Source organism: Telmatherina bonti (assembly GCF_933228915.1).
Source record: "Telmatherina bonti genome assembly, chromosome: 13".
Classification (NCBI taxonomy): Eukaryota; Metazoa; Chordata; class Actinopteri; order Atheriniformes; family Telmatherinidae; genus Telmatherina; species Telmatherina bonti.
The window spans coordinates 20,020,576-20,042,582 of record NC_136611.1 but is presented as its reverse complement, the minus strand read 5'-3'; the positions used below and the strand labels follow the sequence as shown (position 1 = coordinate 20,042,582).

The 22,007-nt window shown below is 36.2% G+C and overlaps 2 protein-coding genes across 2 annotated transcripts in view; one reads left to right on the top strand and one right to left on the bottom strand.

Annotated features, from left to right (window-relative positions):
• Window positions 1-1,199: 1,199 nt before the first annotated feature.
• slc6a4b (solute carrier family 6 member 4b) lies at window positions 1,200-7,401 on the bottom strand (the record flags this gene model as incomplete). The annotated part of the gene is made up of 13 exons (XM_079251889.1): window positions 7,170-7,401; window positions 6,429-6,563; window positions 6,021-6,240; window positions 5,731-5,869; window positions 5,501-5,635; window positions 4,434-4,537; window positions 3,230-3,357; window positions 2,993-3,105; window positions 2,635-2,766; window positions 2,338-2,437; window positions 2,112-2,212; window positions 1,386-1,553; window positions 1,200-1,280 (listed from the first exon to the last, which is right to left on the bottom strand). The coding sequence occupies exons 1-13, from the start codon at window positions 7,363-7,365 to the stop codon at window positions 1,200-1,202; spliced, it is 1,752 nt and encodes a 583-aa protein (XP_079108015.1). The 5' UTR covers window positions 7,366-7,401.
• A 7,017-nt stretch (window positions 7,402-14,418) lies between these two features.
• The window catches only part of sgsm1a (small G protein signaling modulator 1a), a gene marked incomplete at both ends in the record, with an annotated part of 29,558 nt that continues 21,969 nt past the window's right edge, over window positions 14,419-22,007 (top strand). The window contains 2 exons of the mRNA XM_079251878.1: window positions 14,419-14,478; window positions 20,799-20,874. Of these exons, the coding sequence (XP_079108004.1) occupies window positions 14,419-14,478; window positions 20,799-20,874 (136 nt within the window). The remainder of the gene's footprint in view (window positions 14,479-20,798; window positions 20,875-22,007) is intronic.

The window sequence follows — 22,007 nt, the reverse complement described above, 5'->3', positions numbered from 1 at the left end:
AATACCGCGGCTTTATTTTCTGTTTGTTTATGTTTATGTTGAACTCCCAGGAATGAGACAAGTCATGTAATTTAATTTACTTTATACACATCTTTACAGAAATCATGTTAGGGAGGATACAACAGTCATCACAATTTCTGAATAAAGCATTTTTGATAAGTTAACACTTGTGACTAAAACATAGTTTATCTGCAGACATCTGAACAATCTTCCTTTAGAGTGAAAACATTTTGTGGAGAGGCACAAAGTCAATAATATCTTTACGCTTGTCTTGTACATGTATTCAGATTAAGGCATAACAATCTGACTGGAGTTCAAATCAAGCCATCAGATAAACACCAGGAATAACATTTTAAAATTTTAATAACTTAGATGAAACACATACATCTGCATGCAAATTATAGATTTCTTGGAAAATGGTTCATAGTTTAATGCTAGAAAAAATATAGTTTGGGCTTTTTTCTGCATGCCCCATTTACCACCAAGGGGAGAACATTGTTAATTTACTTAGAAATGTGTTCATATGCACATTTATTCAGCCATTGTCATATAATTCTGTTACTCATCTGCTGTGTAAAATACGGTATCCACTAAAGACTAATTTATGGACAAACTAATTTACATCTGGTCCTTCTTACTCGGACACTAAATGCAATAGGTTGCTTCTGTGATTATCTTAACCTTAAAAATAATTTAGATAATCCCACAGTTTCAAGGCTAACAAGCCCAATGCATGCAGAGGGGATTTCACAAAGTATAGAAAATGTAAGTGGAGTTGTTCCCATGCCACAGAAATGTGTTGAATGGTCATTGGAAAGTATCTGGTTATTGTCCTTGGCATCGTGTCTTTGTCAGATAAATACAGACAGACCACTGAGCTTACCACTGACTCCTACAACTACAGAATAAAACACACTAGAAAATGGCCACATGAGAGAGCTATAAACTGCCTTGTTGGTGTAGGTCTGAATGGCACATGGAGCAGTTAGATATGAGTATTGCTGTCTCAGCTTGACAAATGTAGCAGCATTTAACTTTTCACAGAGTTTACAAATCCAGTGAAAGTTGACTGACATCATTATCAGGTGAACAGTCATGATGTCAGGACAGTTTCAACTCCAATCACATATAACTTGAAACTGATTTGGGAAAAAAAAGAAAAAAGGAATTTACAAACACAATGAGATGTTTATCTCTCCCTAGGGTACAGTAGCCATGTTGAGGTTCTCAGGGTGGATGTCTGGGAGGGTCCTCTCTGGTCTCAGACATACAGCCAACCTCTGTGGAAAGTAAAGTGGTAATGAAGAGGACTCAAAGGCTGCTTTAAATGAAAATAAGTGAGAAATGTTTCCTGCATTTTTTCCGACTTCTTTTTATCCACTGACCTGTTTCAGAGAACCGGGGGTCCAAACCAGCTTGTAGACCATGTAGATGGGGATCCACATGAAGGATGAGAGGCCGATGATGTACCCCACTGTGATGCTCCAGTCTGGGTACTTGTAATCAAACAGTGCAAGGGGTGGTGCTTTCAGCAGGGAGCTCACTATGATATACTGAGAAGAGTTGGGAAACATTATACTCCAGAACTTCAGATTTCCATATATTCTAATGTAACATTTATATTCTTACACAAACAATATTTAGAAAAGGTGGTATAACCATCCCAGTCCCTCATATTATATCAGAAATCCATTTGGAAGCCATAAGAATGTAATAATGCAAAATGCCAAAAGCAAGATGGATGCAAGTAAGATCCAAAGATATTAAACGCTACATAGAAAAAAGAGACTGACATTTGCTCAGATGTGTTGCAGTCAATATGATGTGGAAAAACGGTTTCTAAAAGATATTTTGCATAAAGAGGGGTTTCGTCTACAAACAGGGGAGCGGAGGGGGTTAAGTAATTTGGTTTCTACATCTTTCAAATGCCACAACAAGCTTTTGCTCATCTCTTATCTCCTTCAGCCCAATGATCTGAGCTGATTTAATCTTAGTATTTTCTTAAAGGTATTTCCAGTATGTGAATAAAAGTATGTTATCATTGCAGATGTGCAGATTCCTGTTAGATTATTTCTTCAAACATGGCTTAGAATGTTTTTGCCATCACTTACCGCCAGAAATGCTGGACTGATGGCGACCCAGCATACCCTCCAGAATAATCCCGGGGCTTTGCCGAGCATTGCCTGCACATCACTGCTAAATCTATTGATACCTGAAAGCATCAAAAACAAAACATGTATATTATAGTATTTGCTGCACACCATCAGTAGTTATAATTTTAAGGGATGTTGGCATATAAAAGTAACAGAAAACCAGTAGATTAAATGTTGTCTATACCATAGAACCAGGAAACTGCAATGGCCTCAAGGAAACCCACTGCAATAATGGAGCATCCGACTCCGAATTCCTCCAGCAGCTTCACCACATAGGCGCCCCCCTGCCAGTAAGATTTTACACCGACTTAAAACAGCCTCAGAAAACAAACAGGTGACAGACAAAAATACTCCATCTTATAGCAATAAATCATCAACAGTTGGAGCCTATAAATGCAACAATTTAGATATGGAAATTTGGAAAATTGAGGATGTGGCTTATGGGTTTTAAGATTAACTAGCTGGTGTGTAGAAAACTTACATTTGTTAGCGTGCTTAGTGAGCCCAAAAAACAGACGACTACCAAGCACAGAACGAAAAGTTCACGTCTGTGGGAGAAGACATCTGGGTATTCATCCAGCACAGCAGTGATGATCGCTTCCAGTCCCCCAAACTTAAACACACATACACATGTACAGGATTTTAGCTCATTCCCAAGCCTGTTTTTGCTTGTTTCAAGTTAATATAGAAATGACAAGAGATTAAACTTGTGCATAGTAAATGATAGACTTCTTTTATTGGTGAGATACTTTGTTTTTACTATGACATTTGCAGTGTTCAGTTTTCTGTGATAACTAAGGTAGTTAAATAACTATGATTCAAATAATCCCCCTTCGTACCGTACTGTCCAGTCCCAGTGTGATCATCATTACGAAAAAAATAATTGCAAAAAAAGTCGAGCCCATCATGTTTGCAATGGCCTCTGGATACGTGATGAACAGTAAACTCGGTCCTAGAGGAAAAGGCAGCAACAAATGGAGGAGGGATCGGTGTGAGTTTAGGATTTAGTGATTTAACAAGAAGGAATAGAAGTGTTTCACTTTTCAAGTTCATTTAATTTGGAGTCATCTGCTGACCTTTATCTCTGGCCACATCCTCAACTTCTACCTTCCTCATTTCTGCCATGTAGCCCAGAACCGTGAAGATTACAAAGCCCGACACAAAGCTGGTCAAACAGTTCACCAAGCTGGTTACAATGGCATCACTAGCAGGGAAGAAATGAAACATTGTTCAACCATGTGAAGACTGACAAATGTAATCTGCATCAACTGGACTCTAAGAAGGCTTTTTTTTTAAAAAAACAACAAAAAAAACTAAGTTTTGGCTTCAGTTCTTTTCATTCTATTCACTCTTTTCTACTTTATTTCTCAGCCTTTTCAAAGACATCAGGAATTGGCTAGAAGCTTCATGCATCCTGCAACGCGATTAATGAAGAATGTAAGATGTAAGAGCAGTTTAGCATAAATACATACAAGTAAACCGATTTACTACTTTTTACTACTACTATACTAATGCTAAAATGAATAAAAATGAAAGGAAAAATGCTGTATATTTGCTTTGTCAAATAGATAGATAGATAGATAGATAGATAGATAGATAGATAGATAGATAGATAGATAGATAGATAGATAGATAGATAGATAGATAGATAGATAGATAGATAGATAGATAGATAGATAGATAGATAGATAGATAGATAGATAAACAGACATTAGTACAGCAAAAATTTTAAAAGCAGATTCCTGAAATGCACTCAGTGAGACACACTTAAAAAACACATAAAAACGTATGAAAATTAATAAATAACATACTAACAAAACACATTATATTACTAAAAGGTGTTAGATGCATCTCACAGAAAAGAAACTATCAAGCCCAGAGTCTAGTTTAATTTATTATCTGTGTGTCTACTTCCACTGTTTCCCCACATAACACTTTGCTCCATTAATCACATCAGCATACCCACTGGTAGCCATATTGAGACCATACATTTAGTTTCACCTGCCTGCAGCTTAGCCTTCATATCAAGCACACTGTGCTCAGTCCTCCTATGAATTTCACTAAGCTTCTCAAAAGCATGCTAAATGAATGAACAAAGTCTTCTTTTCTCAGCTCACTGAGCACTAAAACATTACACTCAAGATATTTAGAAATATTTTTTTTCATATACACACGCAGCGCAAACGTTTGGGTTTCTGATTCAAATCATCAGAAAATAAACAATTTTCTACATTAATTTAAAAAAAAAAAGTAAATAAATGGATCTTGTAGGAACTGTACCGATAGCAGTTATTTGTGAAAGGATTGTAGCTGGAAAGAGCCAGGAGAACCCCAAAACCAGGGCCCAGAGAGAAGAATATCTGAGCTGCAGCATCAACCCACACCTTGAAAACAGAACAGAGAGACTTGTTACACAGTCTGAGACTCCAGATTTGCAGTACATGTGTACATAATGTAGGTTGTGAAGGGTTTTAATGTAGAAATGTAGTGGTTATCAGTGTTCTGATCACACGTCATTTTGTCAGAGGTGTTGTGTAAGTCGTATGAAGGACTGGGAGCCACGCAGCTGTACAGAGGGAGATCTGAAGAGGAGCTTGCATTCGGCATTAAAAAGAAGAGGACAGCGTTGGATATCAGTGAGAGAGACAGAAAGGAAGGCCTTTGTTAATGGGCAGAAAATCTAAACCAATTATGCATCTTATTATCCTGCTCTGTGGCTTATTTATGCATCTCATTTCATCTCATCCATATTCTCTTCGAACCAAAGCACTCACATGTTTAGCAAACAACAGCCAGCTCAGGATGAAGGTGAAGATGTTTTATAGAGCTAATAGAAATATGGGCAGATTCCCTAAGGGCTGGTACATACATTTAAGAGGTCTACATATACCAAATGACTAATTTTATGCCAAGAAAATTCAGATGTGTGATATTATTTCACTTCAACAAGTTTGATACTCTGGTAGGTAACTTGTATATGCTGGTTGTAAAATTAGACCAGAATTATTAATTAAAATTTAATCTATGTTTATAATAATAAAATGTTACTATAAATATAGATTGAATAAACAAATATTATTAAAAAATTATTTTTAAAAAATCAATCAACATTTTCCACTGAGTATCTAAGGGCATTATTTTTCACACATATTTCCTTGTCTATTCTTTCAGACAGACTGCTACTCCCTTAAGTGTTATTAAACTGATTATTTAAGTTATTTGATTTAATAGTTGAGAAGAAATTAATTTGTCAGGATGAAACTTTACCACATTTTCTTGCCTTACACAAGATTATCATATCCTTTATTCTGAATAAACAACTCCAAAATAAATATAGCACAACTCACACTCGTCTCCAGCAACTTATCCCACTGGGGTTTCAGGTAAAACACAACACCTCTCCAAGCTCCTGGTAGGGTGGCCCCTCGAATTAACAGGATGAAAAGTACAATATAGGGCAATGTGGCGGTCACCCACACAACCTAGGGTGGCAAAAAGAGATGCTTTACACTGAGAAATACAAAAGTTAAACAAAAAAAGATGCAAAGTAATGTACTACAGTGTTGTAACATGCTACCTTCCCTGAGGTCTTTACACCCTTCCAGAGGCTGAAATAGACTATAGTGAAAATGAGAAAGAGGCAAAGCATCAGCTGCCAGCGAACACCCCCGACATCTCTCAAGCCCGATGACTTGTGGATCTCGAGAACATTTCTCCTGTTGAGGTAAAACACATGCATCATCAAGCTGACAGTAGGAGAGGCAAATTCTCTGCTACAAAGTCACAAGCCGGCAATATTTGTGCAGAGTCTTACTGTAAAGCTATTTATATATGTGGTTTCTGTTACTCACACTTACATGCACTTACGTGTAAAATTCCTCTGCCGGAGACCTGGAGGAATTTGTCCAAGTGACGTTGTCCATCCCAAAATAGTTGGTGCAGTCAGGGGTGTTCCACACATTGTCGCAGTTTGTCCAGGGCAAGATGGTAGAGAATGAGGAATAGAAGTAAAAGAGGGCCCAGGCGATGATGGTGTTGTAGTAAAAGGACACATACAGAGCGATGATACATATGGCATATCCTATACCTGAACAAGAGGATTATATACATGAAATTTTGCTAACTTTTTAGGACTCTTTGCAAATGATTTACAGTGTTATTACTTGTGAACATGCAAGAAACAGAAGAGTATAATGTACTGGTTTTCATTTATTTATCATTGGAATATCTAAAAACCTGAATATCTGCACTGAAGCAATCAATTTTAGGCCTTACCTTTGAAAATGGGACAAATATGTTTCCATATGGATATGGCTCCAGTTCTGTGGAACTGCCCGAGTGCCAGCTCCATGTAAAAGAGTGGCACTCCACCAAAAATGGCCATCAAAATGTACGGAATCAGGAAAGCACCTGCACAGAGATTCATGAAGGTGCTGCAGCTGATGTGATTCACGAAATCCACATGGCTTCATTTGAAGACAATAAACTGATGCTATTGATAAACTCATGAACTGAATTTAATCTAATTTAATCTAACTAAAAACAGCTACTTCTTTTCAGAGGCCAAACATATTAAATAAAACTCTTAGACAGTGCTGTACTTATTGCTTTGATCATTTTCTTGAATTTTTGCGCCTTTTTTTTTCTTTTTTTTTTCTTTTTTTTGCTCTAATAAGACATTTTTGATAGACGTAACTATTTACAATACCACAATTATAAAGCTAACGAAATGAAACAGTGAAAAGAAAAAATAATTAGACCAGCAAATTATCAACAAAGATGAAAACCAAGTTACGGGAGAAGTGTGAAAACTTCTTTGTTTACTTGACGTTTGCGCAGTTCAGCACTAAGGACAGTTCTTGCCATCAGCTCGTTTCTGACTCATTTCAAGCCATTTTCTCAATTTGAACTGATGCATAAAACCATGCTTAATAACACATAAGGCTTCAAGATACTCCGGTTCTGACTCATAAACTTAAGCTTAATGACCTGGACTGAAACCCCTGAGCCACTTACCGCCTCCGTTTTGATAACATATGTACGGAAATCTCCAAACATTTCCCAGGTCCACCGCAAAGCCAATAACAGACAGCAGAAAATCCATCTTTTTGCTCCACTTGTCCCTGGAGTCCGTCTGCATGATGACCGGCACCGTGACCGCGTTGCTGTAGCCGGGGTTTGGAGAGCCGTGGTGGGTCAGACTGCCGGCCATGACCGCTGAGTCCTGTAGGGGCACCGGACTATGAAAAGTCAGTCAGGGGACCAGCTCCACAGAGAGGAGGATGTTTCTCCTCTAATGATGACAGGGCCGAGTGGGAGGAGTTGGTGGAGCTTCAACGGACACTTGGAGATACCTGTATGTGGAAAAAAGATTAAAGTAGTCTTTACTTACAGCATCATTTAACATCTTTAATCCAGTAAGTCCAGGCTGACTTAAAGCTGCTGAACTGGTTATGTTACAACTGAACCGCATCGCAGTTGTCTTCACAGGATCCTCTTTTCAAATGAAATCAACAGGTTGTATTTGTGGACATAAAGCTATAGCCTACATCTATTTTTGTATAGAATAACTGGGAGATGCAGGAAATCATAAGTCGAAATAAGCATAATTGCTGCAAGTGACATTCTTATACTCACAGGACGAGACACTGCATTTTGCTGTGCTTGAGTATTTCCCATTGATGCACCTTTTGTTATTAAATACTACCAAATATTATTTATTACACTACACATCTCACACACTATACAATCTCCCAATCTTTTTTTATTTGGTTGTTTAAAAATGGTGCTCTGACTTGATCTTGATAGCATATATTTGACAGGTTTTGACTTTAGAAAGGAATGTTGTGCACTTTTTTTTTAAGTCAAATTATGAAGCATTTATAAGTAATAGAATCTATTATCATTTCTCCAGAAATAGCAGTTTTTACTAGTTGTAAAAAAAAAGAAAACAAATTTACTTTGTTGTTATGCCACAAAAGCATGTTGCTGCCACTGAAAAGGAAACCACGACCTCATAATGTTATATTGTGAACAGCTTATTGTTTAGGCAATTTATTATTCATGATGTAAATGTGACATTTTTAACAATATATTATTGCATTATTATATTTTTATAACATGATAATGTACAATTTAATGTGGAGAATTTCAGGTTATTGTGTGAAAAGTTTTATTATTATCAGTTGAAACTTAAACAATAAATATTTGCATTATAACAACATAATTATATTGTTAAAATATTAAATGTCGATACAATATGATAAGTATGTATTTCTGATAAAATGAAAAGTCATTGTTTTAACCTAAAATGTGTTTTAACATGTATATTGCTTTATCAGAATAGTAAACATTTCACAATATTACATTATAAGGTCCTTTTAAAAAAGTTTATCTTTTATTTATTATTTTTATTTCGCTTTGGTTATAGTAGGCTTCAATATTATACCTTCTGTTTGATTGAACAAGGTAAAGTGAGGAACTTCTATTTGTATTTTTTATACAGGGCAAGTCAAAGTTCTTTGCATAAAACATCAAAAGCATTACAAATGCTGCAAAGATTATAAGCATTAAAAAGCAGTAAAAGGCACCAACAAATAGCAAAAATCACAATAAAAAAATGAAATAGGGATTAAATGAAAAATGATCCAAATGAAAATCTTTTTTTTCTTTACCGTTATAGATCCTTAACTTTAGAACATAAAATTAGAATCTTATTAGACAAAATAACGAAAACAACTGACATCAAAAAATAAAATTTGTTAAATCACCTGCATTTTTTTCCTCCAAAAACAGGACCTTTAAAATATTTTAATTCAAAACAATTCTGCAGTTTTATGTAGAATAAAAACAAATAAGAATCGTTATTCTGTGATGATCATTATTTGTCATTCTTGGTTTTCTGATTTCATGGTTACATGGTTTTTACCCACTTTAGTAAGAAATCATATTCTGAGAACTTTCATAAAGAATCTGAAGTGTTTTAATACACCCAATGCCAAACAATACCTTCTTGTTGTCTTTACAACCTTCAAGCACCAAAATATGAATCTTACTTGCTACAATACAATAAAAAAACAAGCTTATTGCAAGATTGTATTAAAGAAAGAGGTCTATGGCTTTCCAAAATGTATTTGTTGGATGGATGGATTTAAATATGCACTCATCAATAAAGCATATTTACAATTTTTAACACATGCTGGCAAACTGCATACAATGTCTTACAATATATTTCACATAATGAGAAAGGTACATTCAATTGTTTATGGATTCTTGTGTTGTAACATGAAGTTATGCCTCCTCAACATCCTCAAAGCCTCAGAATGTATATGTACAAAACCTTTAGAGAAGTATTGGTAAAGGAAAATGTTTGCCTTTATTTACAATTTCTTATTTATGATGTAAAAGTCAAGCAGGCTTGGTGAAAAATTCATGATCAAGCTCAAACTGATAAGCAGTCTATTGATTTTAACGTAAAATCCAATTGATGCAGAAAGCTATAAATAGCACCTCGACTATCTTGGCATCCTGATCCTGTGTTAATATGGTTTGGTGAAGACAGCTAAATTGAATCAGAGCAGCTCAACTGCACTCATTAGGAAAACCTGATAAAAAAAAAGACTAATCAAATCCACCACTTTTAGGCCAGTGTAGTTTTAAAAGACCACTAACTACATATCTAGAGTGCAGCAGTCATGCAGGTGTGTAAGCAGAGAGAGTGCATCAAATCAAGTTACTCTGGTAAATGTATATGACACCATCTGAGATAGGACAAGGGATATCCAGCACCATTGGAAAATTGTCACTTAAAGACCATGTGGTCGCCATGCTGTCTGGCCTGACATGACTTGTTGTCTGACTCCATCACCCACAGCTGGGAAATGATGAAATGCAGATGCTTTTTTCAATAACCTTGTCAACATTGTTTAAAGGATGATCGAAACCCATGTGTAAATATATATATATATATATATATATATATATATATATATATAAAACAAATAAATAATTAAAAAAAAAATGTATATATATATATATATACACACACACATATATATATATATATATATATATATATATATATATATATATATATATATATATATATATATATATATATATATATATTTTTTTTTTTTTTTTTTTTTTTTTTTTTTTTTTTTTTTAAAATTTATTTATTTATTTATTTTTTAATTAAGACCAAAGAGTCCTATTTTGCTCTCATCTGACCACATGACTTTCTATGATGACTCTTCTGGATCATCCAAATGGTCACTGGATATATGCTGGTTTAAGCAGGGGAACCTTCCATGCCATGCATGATTTTAAACCAGGGTTAGGCAACTCCGGTCCTCGAGTGCAACAGTCCTGTAAATGTTAGGAGTTTCTCTGCTATAACACACCTGGCACACATCAGAGCTAACTAGCAGACTTGTGCAGAGCTTGACATCAAACTCCACACAAGTCTGCTAATTAGCCATTGATTTGCAGCAGGGAAACTCCTAACATTTGCTGGACTGTGGCACTCGAGGACTGGAGTTGCATACCCCTGTATTAAACCATTACATCTTAGTGTAATTCCCAATAGTAACCTTGGAAACGGTGGATCCAGCTCTTTTCAGGTCACTGACCAGCTACTCCCATATAGGTCTGGGCTGATTTACCACCTGACTTAGGATCATTGAGATCCTATGACGTGAGATCTAGCATGGAGCCCTAGTCCGAGGGAGATTGACAGTCATGTTTAGCTTCTTCCATTTTCTCATAATTGCTCCAACAGTGGATCTTTTGTCACCAAGCTGCCTGGCAACTGCCCCGTAGCCCCTTTCAGCCTTGTGGAGGTCTACAATTTTTTTGTATGGGGTTGACATGTGTCTTTATGCAGCTAACCACCTCAAACAGGCGCTTCTAATTTAGGATAATAAGTGGGGTGGAGGTGGACTTTTTAAAGGCAGACTAACAAGTCTTTGAGGGTCAGAATTCTAGCAGATAAACAGTTATTAAAATACTAATTTGCAGCGGTAACATACAAATAAATTATTTAAAAAATCATATAATGTGATTTTCAGATTTTTTTTAGATTATATCTCTTATAGTGGACATGTAGCTAAGATGAAAACTTCGGACACCTCAATTATTTCTTTCTTTTTTTTATGTCTTGTCCAGCACTTAAGCAGGCAGAATGACCTCCATTATATCTAAGTTGGAGAATTTGCTAAATCACAGGGTATTCAAATACTTACAATTAATGCAGCCATGTACTGTAAAATCTTGAATGAAAACTTTCTATCCTCACCAAGAACACTGAAGATGTGTCGTAGGTGGGTCTGCTAACATGACTGGTCAAAACTATATTGCCAGCCCAACAAAAGAGTAGCTCAAGAAGAAGCATATTAAGGTCATGAAGTGGCCTAGTCAGTCTCCTGACATTACACTCATCAAAAACCTGTAGAGGGAGCTGAAGGTTCAAGTTTCCAAAAAGCAGCTTGTATATGTATATTTGTATATTTGTATATATGTATATATATATATATATATATATATATATATATATATATATATATATATATATATATATATATATATATATATATATATATATATATATATATATTTATATATTTAAGTAGGTAGGTAGAGCCTCACTGTCAGACTTAGTAAAAGGGAACAGTAAACAGAACAGTATGAATGGAAATGGCAGTAGTTGTTCAGCTAAGTTCAGGGGCCCCTGAGGGCCAAGAGCATCACAACAAAACAACAAACCATGGTAGCACTGGCCTTCTCAAACTCACTATGCTGTCAATCTGCATTGGCATACATGGGCAAATAAGCATCAGACTGACAGGAGCCTCCATCACATGCTCTGCTGCCCGTTAGAGCATGTCGATTCTAATCACACACGGACATGTGCATGATGGCCCCTGTCCAAACCCACTGCTTAAAGGCAGGGAGGCATGGGTATGACACAGCATTGTTATTTAAAAAAAACAGGGATGAAAATATGTTAACATCTTTCCTCTGTTGTGCCACGATGGTGGAATCTGTCCGCTCTGCAGAGTCCCTGTCAACTTTTAAGAGCAAGCCGAAGACTCAGCTCTCCAAGGAGCACTTCAACACTTAGTATAGCTGTATTTATTGGAAAGTAAGAGAACTTAGCCCAGTTCTTTGCTACAAACTTTATGGTATTAATTCTTACTATTGTAACATAGGTGATATTATGTAGTGGGAAGAGAGTAAACAAAAAAAAAAAAGCCTGTAGCAAATCATGCAAGGATCTGCATCCAAGTGGACAGTCCACTAGCATCTTCCTACGATGTCCTCTACTGTTTGATTTCATGCTTGTGTTGTTCTCACTCATATGTAAGTCGCTTTGGATAAAAGCGTCTCCTAAATTACTGTAGAATAGAATAGAATAGAATAGAATAGAATAGAATAGAATAGAATAGACTTTCTTGTTACATTTACAGGATAGAAGTTTCTCTGGTATTGGTTTGTTTAATTGTAACTCCCTTTTCTCTGTTTTTTGTCTTGTTTTTTGTTGATAAAGTAGAGCAGCCAGAAATTTTAGTCTCTTTGAAAATGTTGTTGTGCTGCATACTATTGTCTCTCTGAGAATTGAAAAAAGAAAAAGGTCGTCTGCTGATGATCATTAGGTCTGAGTCGAGCTACAGAAACAGATAAGCTGGCAAGGTCTAACTGGTGAGGAGCTCTGATGTGCTAATTACTCAGGCAGAAGCCCTGCTATGACATTTAACATGACTAGCTATTACCTCAAATTATCTAAAGCCACTAAAAGGTGTGAGTCATCCTAGAAAGGAAATCCTAGGCGAAGGGAAAGAGGGTCTAACCTTGCTCCTCTCAGGATGTCATCTTGTGTTATCACTCTATCTTTTCAGCACCTGATCCACCTGACAGCTCAGTCCTTCAGGCAGATGTGTACTTCAGTGACTTCAGATTTAAGTTCACCGAAGCTTGCACCAACTCCTTCTGCTTATATTCTGACTCATATGGTACCTTTGCAGACTATGCTCTCACTCATAAACTGTTGCTTATAAAAGTGCAAAAACTGTTGCCACATTTCAATAAAAGTGGCGGAATTGCCATGAATATGGATTTATATTTTTCCCGGGGGGGGGGATCTTGAGCATCAAAACTGGAATGACCCTATCGCCATCTTCTGGACAGCAAGAGCTTGATCTCTCTGTAACTATCTAATAGTATAACTTAATCATGTATGTCATTAAAAACAAATATGTGTTGCTTATTTTAGCCTTCTGGGTGGTTTTCTGTAAATTGACAGTACAGTATCCCTCAGAAGATAAATATTGTAATTTTTTTTTTCATTTTTACTTAATTCATTTAATAAAGGAAATCTAAAGCTAAAGCAGATATATGCAATTATTAGTATGTGATATGTCTTCAGATACTATCCAGTTAGCATACTGAGTTTATTTCCTGTCAATTAAAACTGTTGCAGAGTTTTTTTTATTCTTTTTTTTTTCATCTTTATCAATATCCAGCCAGATGTTTTACTTGCTATGATGAACTTTTGGAACAGCTGCTCTGAACACATTGTCAAGATTTTGTATGGCTTTCAGTTAAAGTTTGCCAGAACTGTGAGTAAACTTTGGGGGGGGGGGGATTTTTTTTTTTCTTTCCTCGTGTTTTGCAAGTGTATTTGCACACCCTGGCCACAAGATGGCACTAAGACTAAACTTTTCTTGTCAGAGAATTTATTTGAAAAAAAAAAAAAAAAACAAAAAAAAAAAAAACACTTTCTTTCGTTAAAACAAATATTTATAGAACAAACCCCAAGATTATTATGGAAACTGTTCTTGGTACTGCTGTTATGCTGCCGATCAAACAATCTTTCAAATCCTGAAGAGCATCATCTGAGAAGTTTTATTTCAAGACTAAATACTTGTGAGAAATAAATAATTTTGAAGGCAGCCACATCTCATGCTTGATCAATGGACACGGATTTTTGCACAAAGAGGTGACTTCCAATGTAAGGTGGTTTTATTGATAGGAGGTGCAGCCAATGGCAGCAGTGTATCTATCTTTAAGAGGTGGAGTCACGAGCCGCATCTCAGTGTACAACAGCACCCAGCTACAGGGAGGGGTGCTGCTCGCGCGCAGGAGACAGCATCCATGGCAACAATCATGGCAGGTGGGGGGGAAATATATGCATTTTAATTATTATACCCAGACTTGTGTGATGGACTGAGCTGGTGTTCACACTGAGTGAAAATATCCTGTGTGAATAATGTTTTGTGTTGTAGAGGCAGAGACTCGTCAGAAGCTGCTGCGCACCGTCAAGAAGGAGGTGGGTGTTTTCAGCTAAGGTGTTACCGTGTCGGAAAAACAAACATGTTGCTTTAGATGAGGTCGTATAGTTCAGCCTGTATACACAGAAACTTCCTATATAAGTTCTAACAAAGCCTGTCCAGCACAATCATGGCTTCTCTGTCTGATGCTGATGTTGGCACCTGGGGGGGGGGGAATCTGACTACAGCTGTAATTTGTGACACTTCTACGCAGGATTAAAAATATATATTAAAATAATTCCAACTACGTTTATTACTTATTACCAGCATTCTTAATTTGATGTTCGAGAGATAGGGTTGCATTTCAGCAATTGTCTGGGTGGAGATCCAACACAAAGGAAACAGATCATCTCCTAGTCAGGGCTTTGTGGCTTTCATGGAAAAGCAAATCAGGAGTCGTTTACAAAACCATTTGTTAGTTTTAGCTGGCCACAAAGACTGTTCATGTATGTGATGTCTGTAATGAGCTATAAGGCACAACATGGGAGCCGCTCCAGTAATTCAGTCAGCTGCAATAAGACAGAGTAAAGGGGGGAAATGCAGTTGCTGTAATTTAGTCAGTTCCAACATTGAACCGTGGCAAGGTTTTCTTCTTTTCAAGTTTTTAATCTTTGCATATAATCAAAGGGTTTATTTAGTCAGAAAACGTTCAAAAGATCTTGTCAAGACATCCTAATGAGACATGTCTATAATGGTGCAAATAAGGATGCAAAAAACACCTTCATTTATGGTTCTATACAAACTAATGAAAATGTCATGACTGAAAAAGAAAAACTGTCAAACTATACTGTAGTTATACTATATGAAAATAAATGGTGCTGATAATGAGATGAAAAAGTCAAGTTGCATGAAGATCTAACTGTTAGAAGATTGACTGAGTTTATCTTTAATCAAAAATGAAAAAATGAAAAAAGAATATTTATTAATCCCAGGAGGACATTGTATGCATTTCATTTTTTGTGTACGATATCTCCATCACAGTCTGAAAGTTCAGAGAAGCTTCAAACCAGCTCCAACAGACTTCTGACTTCATTTGAACACATTTCTAGTGAAAGGTATGATCTGGTTGAAGACATTAATGGTGTTGGATGTGAAGGCCTTAAGTCCTAAATCATTAGGATAGTAGGTTTAAAGTTCAGACTTTGTAAACTAATGTTTTGGGTTTTTTTTTTTAGCTCTTTACTTTTAAAAGCAAGTCCTATGATCAATTAAGCACATTTAGGAGGAAGTGTCAGATCAGATGTCTAACTCTACAATGAAAACCTTCAAGTAGCTGCAAATTGAGGCAAATAGCATTAAGTTTGCAATCGAAGTTTCTGCAGGTAGGAACAATTAAATACATAATTAAATAGATAAATGCAATTGAATGACTTTTACAAAGTTAAGTTTTAACTTGAATGAATTGCTGGTGATTAAATCTTCATATTGAACTAACAACTTTAAGAATAGTGCAGAGGTTCAGTTGTTTTTCAGCTCACTGAAGACAAATATGTGTGTATGCACTTTTCCTCTTAGCAATCTGATGTGTGTGTTGATCCATTACGTTTTTAGAGACGTGGACTTAGCTGTTGAGGTTTTTTTTCCCCCATTCTTGTTTGTTCAGGAATGTTTTCTCAACATCTTTACATCCCAGTAAACATTTGCAATAAAAGCTGCTAATTTAGGGAGCTTTTCAACCCAACTCTTGTTGGTTTTGTTCCCTCTGATAAAAATCTTGAAGGAATTAGAGGAACGATAATTGATCTTATTGAGCGGTTTGACTTTTCCTCACCAGATTTATCCAAACCCAATCTTCAACCTAATTGTTTATAAAAAATTTGCATAAAATGCACTTTTGTGTGTTTTTACCTATCATCCAAAGTTTGTTTCCTAAATGGTCCATAAATTGCTAGACTTTATTTCTGTCAAGCAAAAACATAATTATCTTTTCCTCATTCTTGTGAAAGGAAGAATGAAACAGCTCTGGTTTGATGGGGCCTCCTCTGCATCCTGTTTGCAGTCTTATCTGTGGATACCAGACCCTTGCCATGATTAAAACTGCTCTGTGTGCGCATTTATGTCCTCTTTTGGTTCATTCTCAGTTGCTCCCTCCCTATTTGTTTGTATAAAGTATAAAGCATCGATAGGTTGAGTCTGTGGATGGTCGTGCATGTTTGTGTGAAAACCTTCTGTACACTCTGAATTTGCCTTCTTAGTACGGATCAGCAATAATCCATGTGAATTAAAGGATTTTCACATGTAATTATGTTATAAAAATACATCCCATGGAAAGAACTGCCTCTTAACTAAAATGAATATATGATATGAATATAAATGAAAGTGATCCTGATCAGATCTGATGGATGGTTGAATAAATAAAATATTATGGAGGAATTTTAAATGGGGAAGAGAGTTTCATTAAGTTGCTAAGTAGTGAAAAATCTCCTACAAGAAGTGATCCTAAAGAAAGACACCGAAGAGAAACATTGCATCTGTTTTTAGTTTTGTTGTGTGAAAGACTGACTTTGCTCCAGTACGCTAACCAGATGTATAGACACTCTTTCAGATATCTGAATGTTCAAATATGCTCAAAGTTCAAAAATATGTTTTCATCTTTTACAAAACTATATTTATGTGTTTTGCTGGTGTTTTTCTCTTCCTTTGTAATAATTTATTTCTCCATTGGTTCCTGACTATTACTGCTCAATGTGGGTTGAACCATATGGTATCTATGCTGTGTGTTTACGCGCTCTCCCTGTCCAGCTGGTTTTAAGCCATCAGTCTGCTCAGACGTACCTGGATGTAAGCCATTAGCCGACAAGCAGAGCATGTCTGTAACAGCAGAATTACCTTCTGGCACAAAAATGGTTATGATGGGAACTCCTATTTGCTTCAGCTTTGATACAGATCCACTCTCTGGCTGTCTGTGTTATTTTGTCATGCTCTGATCTCTTTTATCTCAGCGCCACTTTAGATTTCATGCATTCACTGAAATATAAGACAAAAAGAAGCAAAGCCTTTACTTTCCTGTTAGATTTTTTTCTTTTTTAATGCATGCTTCCAGCCTCTAAGATGATTAATTTTTTAAGCTTAAGACTTTCTGATTCCTGGTGTTATCTTGATGGACAACATTAATACAGGGTTCATATATTAATTCTAGAGGGAACTCATCAGTGTTATGATACTGATAAGTTATATTGTATTTATTATTGAGTATTGAGGTTTTAGAATAAATTAAATGGGATTACCTGTAGAGGGGAAACTGCTTCCACACACTTACAAACAAATTCAATCCTAATGAACTAGGTGATTCTGTTACAGTGAAGTCTGAACCTCCAGCTCAGATATGATTCAGTATCATGAAAATGATCTCATGCTGAGAATAAAAGTTCAGATCACAACATGCACAGAAAGTGGCATTTTCAACGTCATGAAGCTAACCTGATCTGCATGCATTACATTTACATGATAAAACAACCATGATTCTCTTTTTATTTTTTCATTATGTGTTTCTTTCATTCATCACAGGCCAAAGAGATAATGAATAAGGATGGGTACATATTGGTCTATTGTCTCTGGATCTGGCTCTTATGTCTTGGCTATGTTGCAGGGCATAATTGGAGTGTTCTGTAGAGCTTTCATCACTGCCTGTTGCCTTCAAGCCAAAGTTATTAGTCAGATCAGATTTATCCGGCTTTGCTGCAGTACAGGTATCTAATAGTTGTCATAACATGACCTGCATTGTTTTAACTGTAAACTCAGGTGAAAAAATATGTTAGGTTTCTGCTTTATTGGCACCAACTGAACTCACAAAGAAATGCTTAGATGATACCGAAAGTGGAAAATGTAGATGCTCTAAGGAACTGTAGAAGCTGCAGTCATCATTGTTTATTTCAGAGATGAATAATTGTTATTTTTATGCATCTCTTTGGTGAAAGTGATCCATGGTGAGGATCGTGACATTTCCATAGAAACCTAGAGGTAGCTTGTGCTCAAATACTTTACCACAAATATATGCTTTGGAGGGCTCTTCTGAGGCCCAGATGAGAGAGATGATGGGAGAAAGTGAGCAAATAAAAAGCTTTCTGTGTGCAGAGGAAGAAGCAAGTGGAAATAAGTCTCATGTGTTTGCATGTTTGTGTTTATGAATGCATGTTTTGAGCTGGGGAGGTTCCCAACAGATTGCCACGCTCTCTTTTGCATCAGCAGCATGAATCAGTCCTGATGATGATGAAGAAAAGAACACCGATATTGCTGTCTGATGACTGCTGTGTAACTGGTGAATGGTAATTGAGAGAAAGAGATTCTGAACACTTTTTTTTTCCAGAAATCTATTTTGAACTAGAAATTTGTTCGATTGTCCTGCATAAGCAATGCAAACAGTGTTCAGTGGCAAGATTTTGTCAGTATCTCACACTATGTGGGATAGTTCATGCCTTCCCTATATATGTGTTAATTTGCTTATAAATAGGTTGGGAGATTATACAGATGGAGATTATGTAAGATTTAGTCTTAAAATGATTAGAATTTCTTTTGTTTGTTTTTCAAACATAAAGTCACATTTAGCTTTTTTTCTAAGACAACTTTGTCCGTAATACCCAGTTTTAAAAAATGTATTTACATCAGGATATTATGAAAGGGTTGAAGAGCCTAAAAAGGGGAGTTTGTAACTAATTTGTACTTGATTAATTTTTTCACCCTTGTACATACATTGTTTACCATTTCTACTAGAACCTTAGTGCTTTTTATTAATCTCTCAGTGGTACTAGTTTGAGTTGTTTTAACTTTAAGATCAACACAGGAGCTCACAAACAGGCAGCCTCCAATATTATAAACTAAGCTTCAAGGTAACTGACTGCTACATTAAAAAACAATATTTAATGAAAAAAAGACTTGATTATTTTTTAGTGCGAATCCTATTTTTCATGGATGAAAGTTTTGTTGATTGAGTCCAATAGATGAATGAGATAAATACTGGTTTTACCAGATATTTTGGTGCAGCTTCTCTTTTCAGAATCTGCAACACAGTGCAAAGCAGAGCACATTAAATGTGGCATTTTAAGAATAGTTGTGTTTTGCCTTTCAAATTTCTCAGTATGTCCTCTGATGCTGAAAGTTATGTCATATGTTATTCTCCATATAGTTAGGAAACTATATAATTGATATGACTGAACCACAAGTTGGTGTACTTGTAATCTTAACATAAAACTTTGTCATCTAAAAATAAAACCATAAAAATAACATTGTTAGATTGTAAGTCGCTTTGTCAAAATCTGAACGCCTCATTTAGGAAAGATTTACTTATATAACTGAAGGATCAAAATGTAGACTGGAAAAAGGTTTAAAATTAAGCAGAGGAGAACTCATACACTGGCGCTCGACTTATTTAGTCTGAAATTTACATAACACATCCTCCGTGGGCTGTTTCCAAGTTAAGAGTTCAGGTTCGATTCATTTTAAGACAAAAAAACATGACATTTGGAATTTGATATATGATTGTGCTCCTCATGGTGCTTTAAAGAAAATAAAACACTAATTGACCTTGTTACAAAGACAGCCACGTATAGGGCCAACGTGTCTGTGTGTGAGGGTGTTTGTGTGTGTAGACAATTATCTTGACAGCGTAATGTGGTCATTGTAGACAGACTCATTTCAGCAGGAAATTACAGCTATCTGTGTGGCTGTGTCCGGAGGTTGATTATTCCCCATGCAGATTGCAGTGGTGCTCACACAGGGGAAAGTCTCCATAGTCACCGGAGGGACTGATTCACCAGCCATCTTTACTGGTAGAGAGGAGAAGGACACGTTGCTGTGACAACAAAGCCAGACTAATGTGTGTTATCTTTTGAGCACATGTATCTTACCTCTGCTGTTTTTGAAAAGACTATATGAAGTCATTAGAGTTTGACGCAGATGATGATCTTCACCGGTTGTTCCTGCTGAGGATAATGAACTGTTCAGAAATCGGGGTTTGTGATGAGTGAATCCCCCTCCCTTTGCCCCCAAACACACTACCTTCATTTCCCAGTAGTCCTCTGGATGAGAGCTAGTGACTCATCCAACAACTAAGCATGCAGTATTTTATTCTCACAGGGTTTCCTCCCCACAACTTCAGAAAACCTCTATTTTTCCGCTTCTCTGTGCCCTCATTTGATGTATTTTTTACTTTTTTTTGTTTGTTTGTTTGTTTTTACACATCTCTGCATTCAATTTATGAATTCACTCAATTATACTTTCATCACTCAGTCAAATTCCTGTCAACAAACCCATCACAGACCATTTGTGCCAGTTGTGGAATATTTATGAATGAATCACCCAGAGTGTGCTGTCTCATTGACAGGTGAAGCAGATTATGGAGGAAGCTGTCACCAGGAAATTTGTTCATGAAGACAGCAGTCATATTGTCTCCTTTTGTGGTGAGTATACAATCATACATCTTTTGTTGATTTGTAACCTTTGAGATGAACAATTCAACATAATTCAATAAGCTTCTGATTAACTTCCAATTCCTGGAAATTTAGTTATTTGGATTAAAGGGGGAAGGTCTGTGTTGATCTTTACCTCTGAATGTGAACATACTTTTATGGTTTTTATTTACCATATTTTCTCAAAATAAAGACAGAGGCCTCTATTTACTTCAACTGCACAAGATATCAGCTTATAAGTAGAGGCAAGGCTTTATACCCCTTGGAATGGTTTGCCATGTTTATCCACAATTCCTCATTTTAAAACAAAATGCGTCACAATATAGATAAAGATTAAACTGAATCCTGGATATTAGATACACAAAATAGCAATGAGATTAAAACACTACTAAACTGACCTTCAGTAAATGCACTCTTGACACATCCTACGCTATTAAACTTGAAATTTGGATATAACTGGATAAAAGAGAGAAGAGAAGAGAAGAGAAGAGAAGAGAAGAGAAGAGAAGAAACTTTGTTGTCACTAAAGGTAAATTTGTCATGGACAATGTAGCAGCGCTGCAATCCCACAACAACACTACAACAACACCCACACAATATAAACAGACAGGTATCACCAGTAAGCTGCATGGATGACTGTCACTCAGTAATGAAAATAAAATAAATAAATGTAGGTAATTTCACTGCGATACAACAGAGTAAACCTAAATAAAACCACTACAATAGTTAAATAAAACTAGACACTAATTCCTAAAATCAAATTCAAAACATCTATACATTAAAATTAACAGCTTAGCAGTGTGTTTTATTCTCACTGTCATCACTGAGTTTTCAAAAGGGGTGTATTTGGTCTGAAACAATGTTTAGGTTGGAGGTATGTGTCAAAGTAACACCCACTTGAATCCCAGAAACATCCAAAAGTATTTGCTGTTGCTCGCTTCAACGTCTGCATCCTGCTGCCGTCTCTTCTCAATGCACATGCACCTAGCTGCCCATGTGATGCACAAGAGCATGTGTTTCGTCTGCACGAACCAATCTCTTCCTCCATCGCTATACTGATATAGAGGCATGATGCATTAGAACTGATGTTCTGAAGGGTCTGCTGCGACATAACGTGATGCACA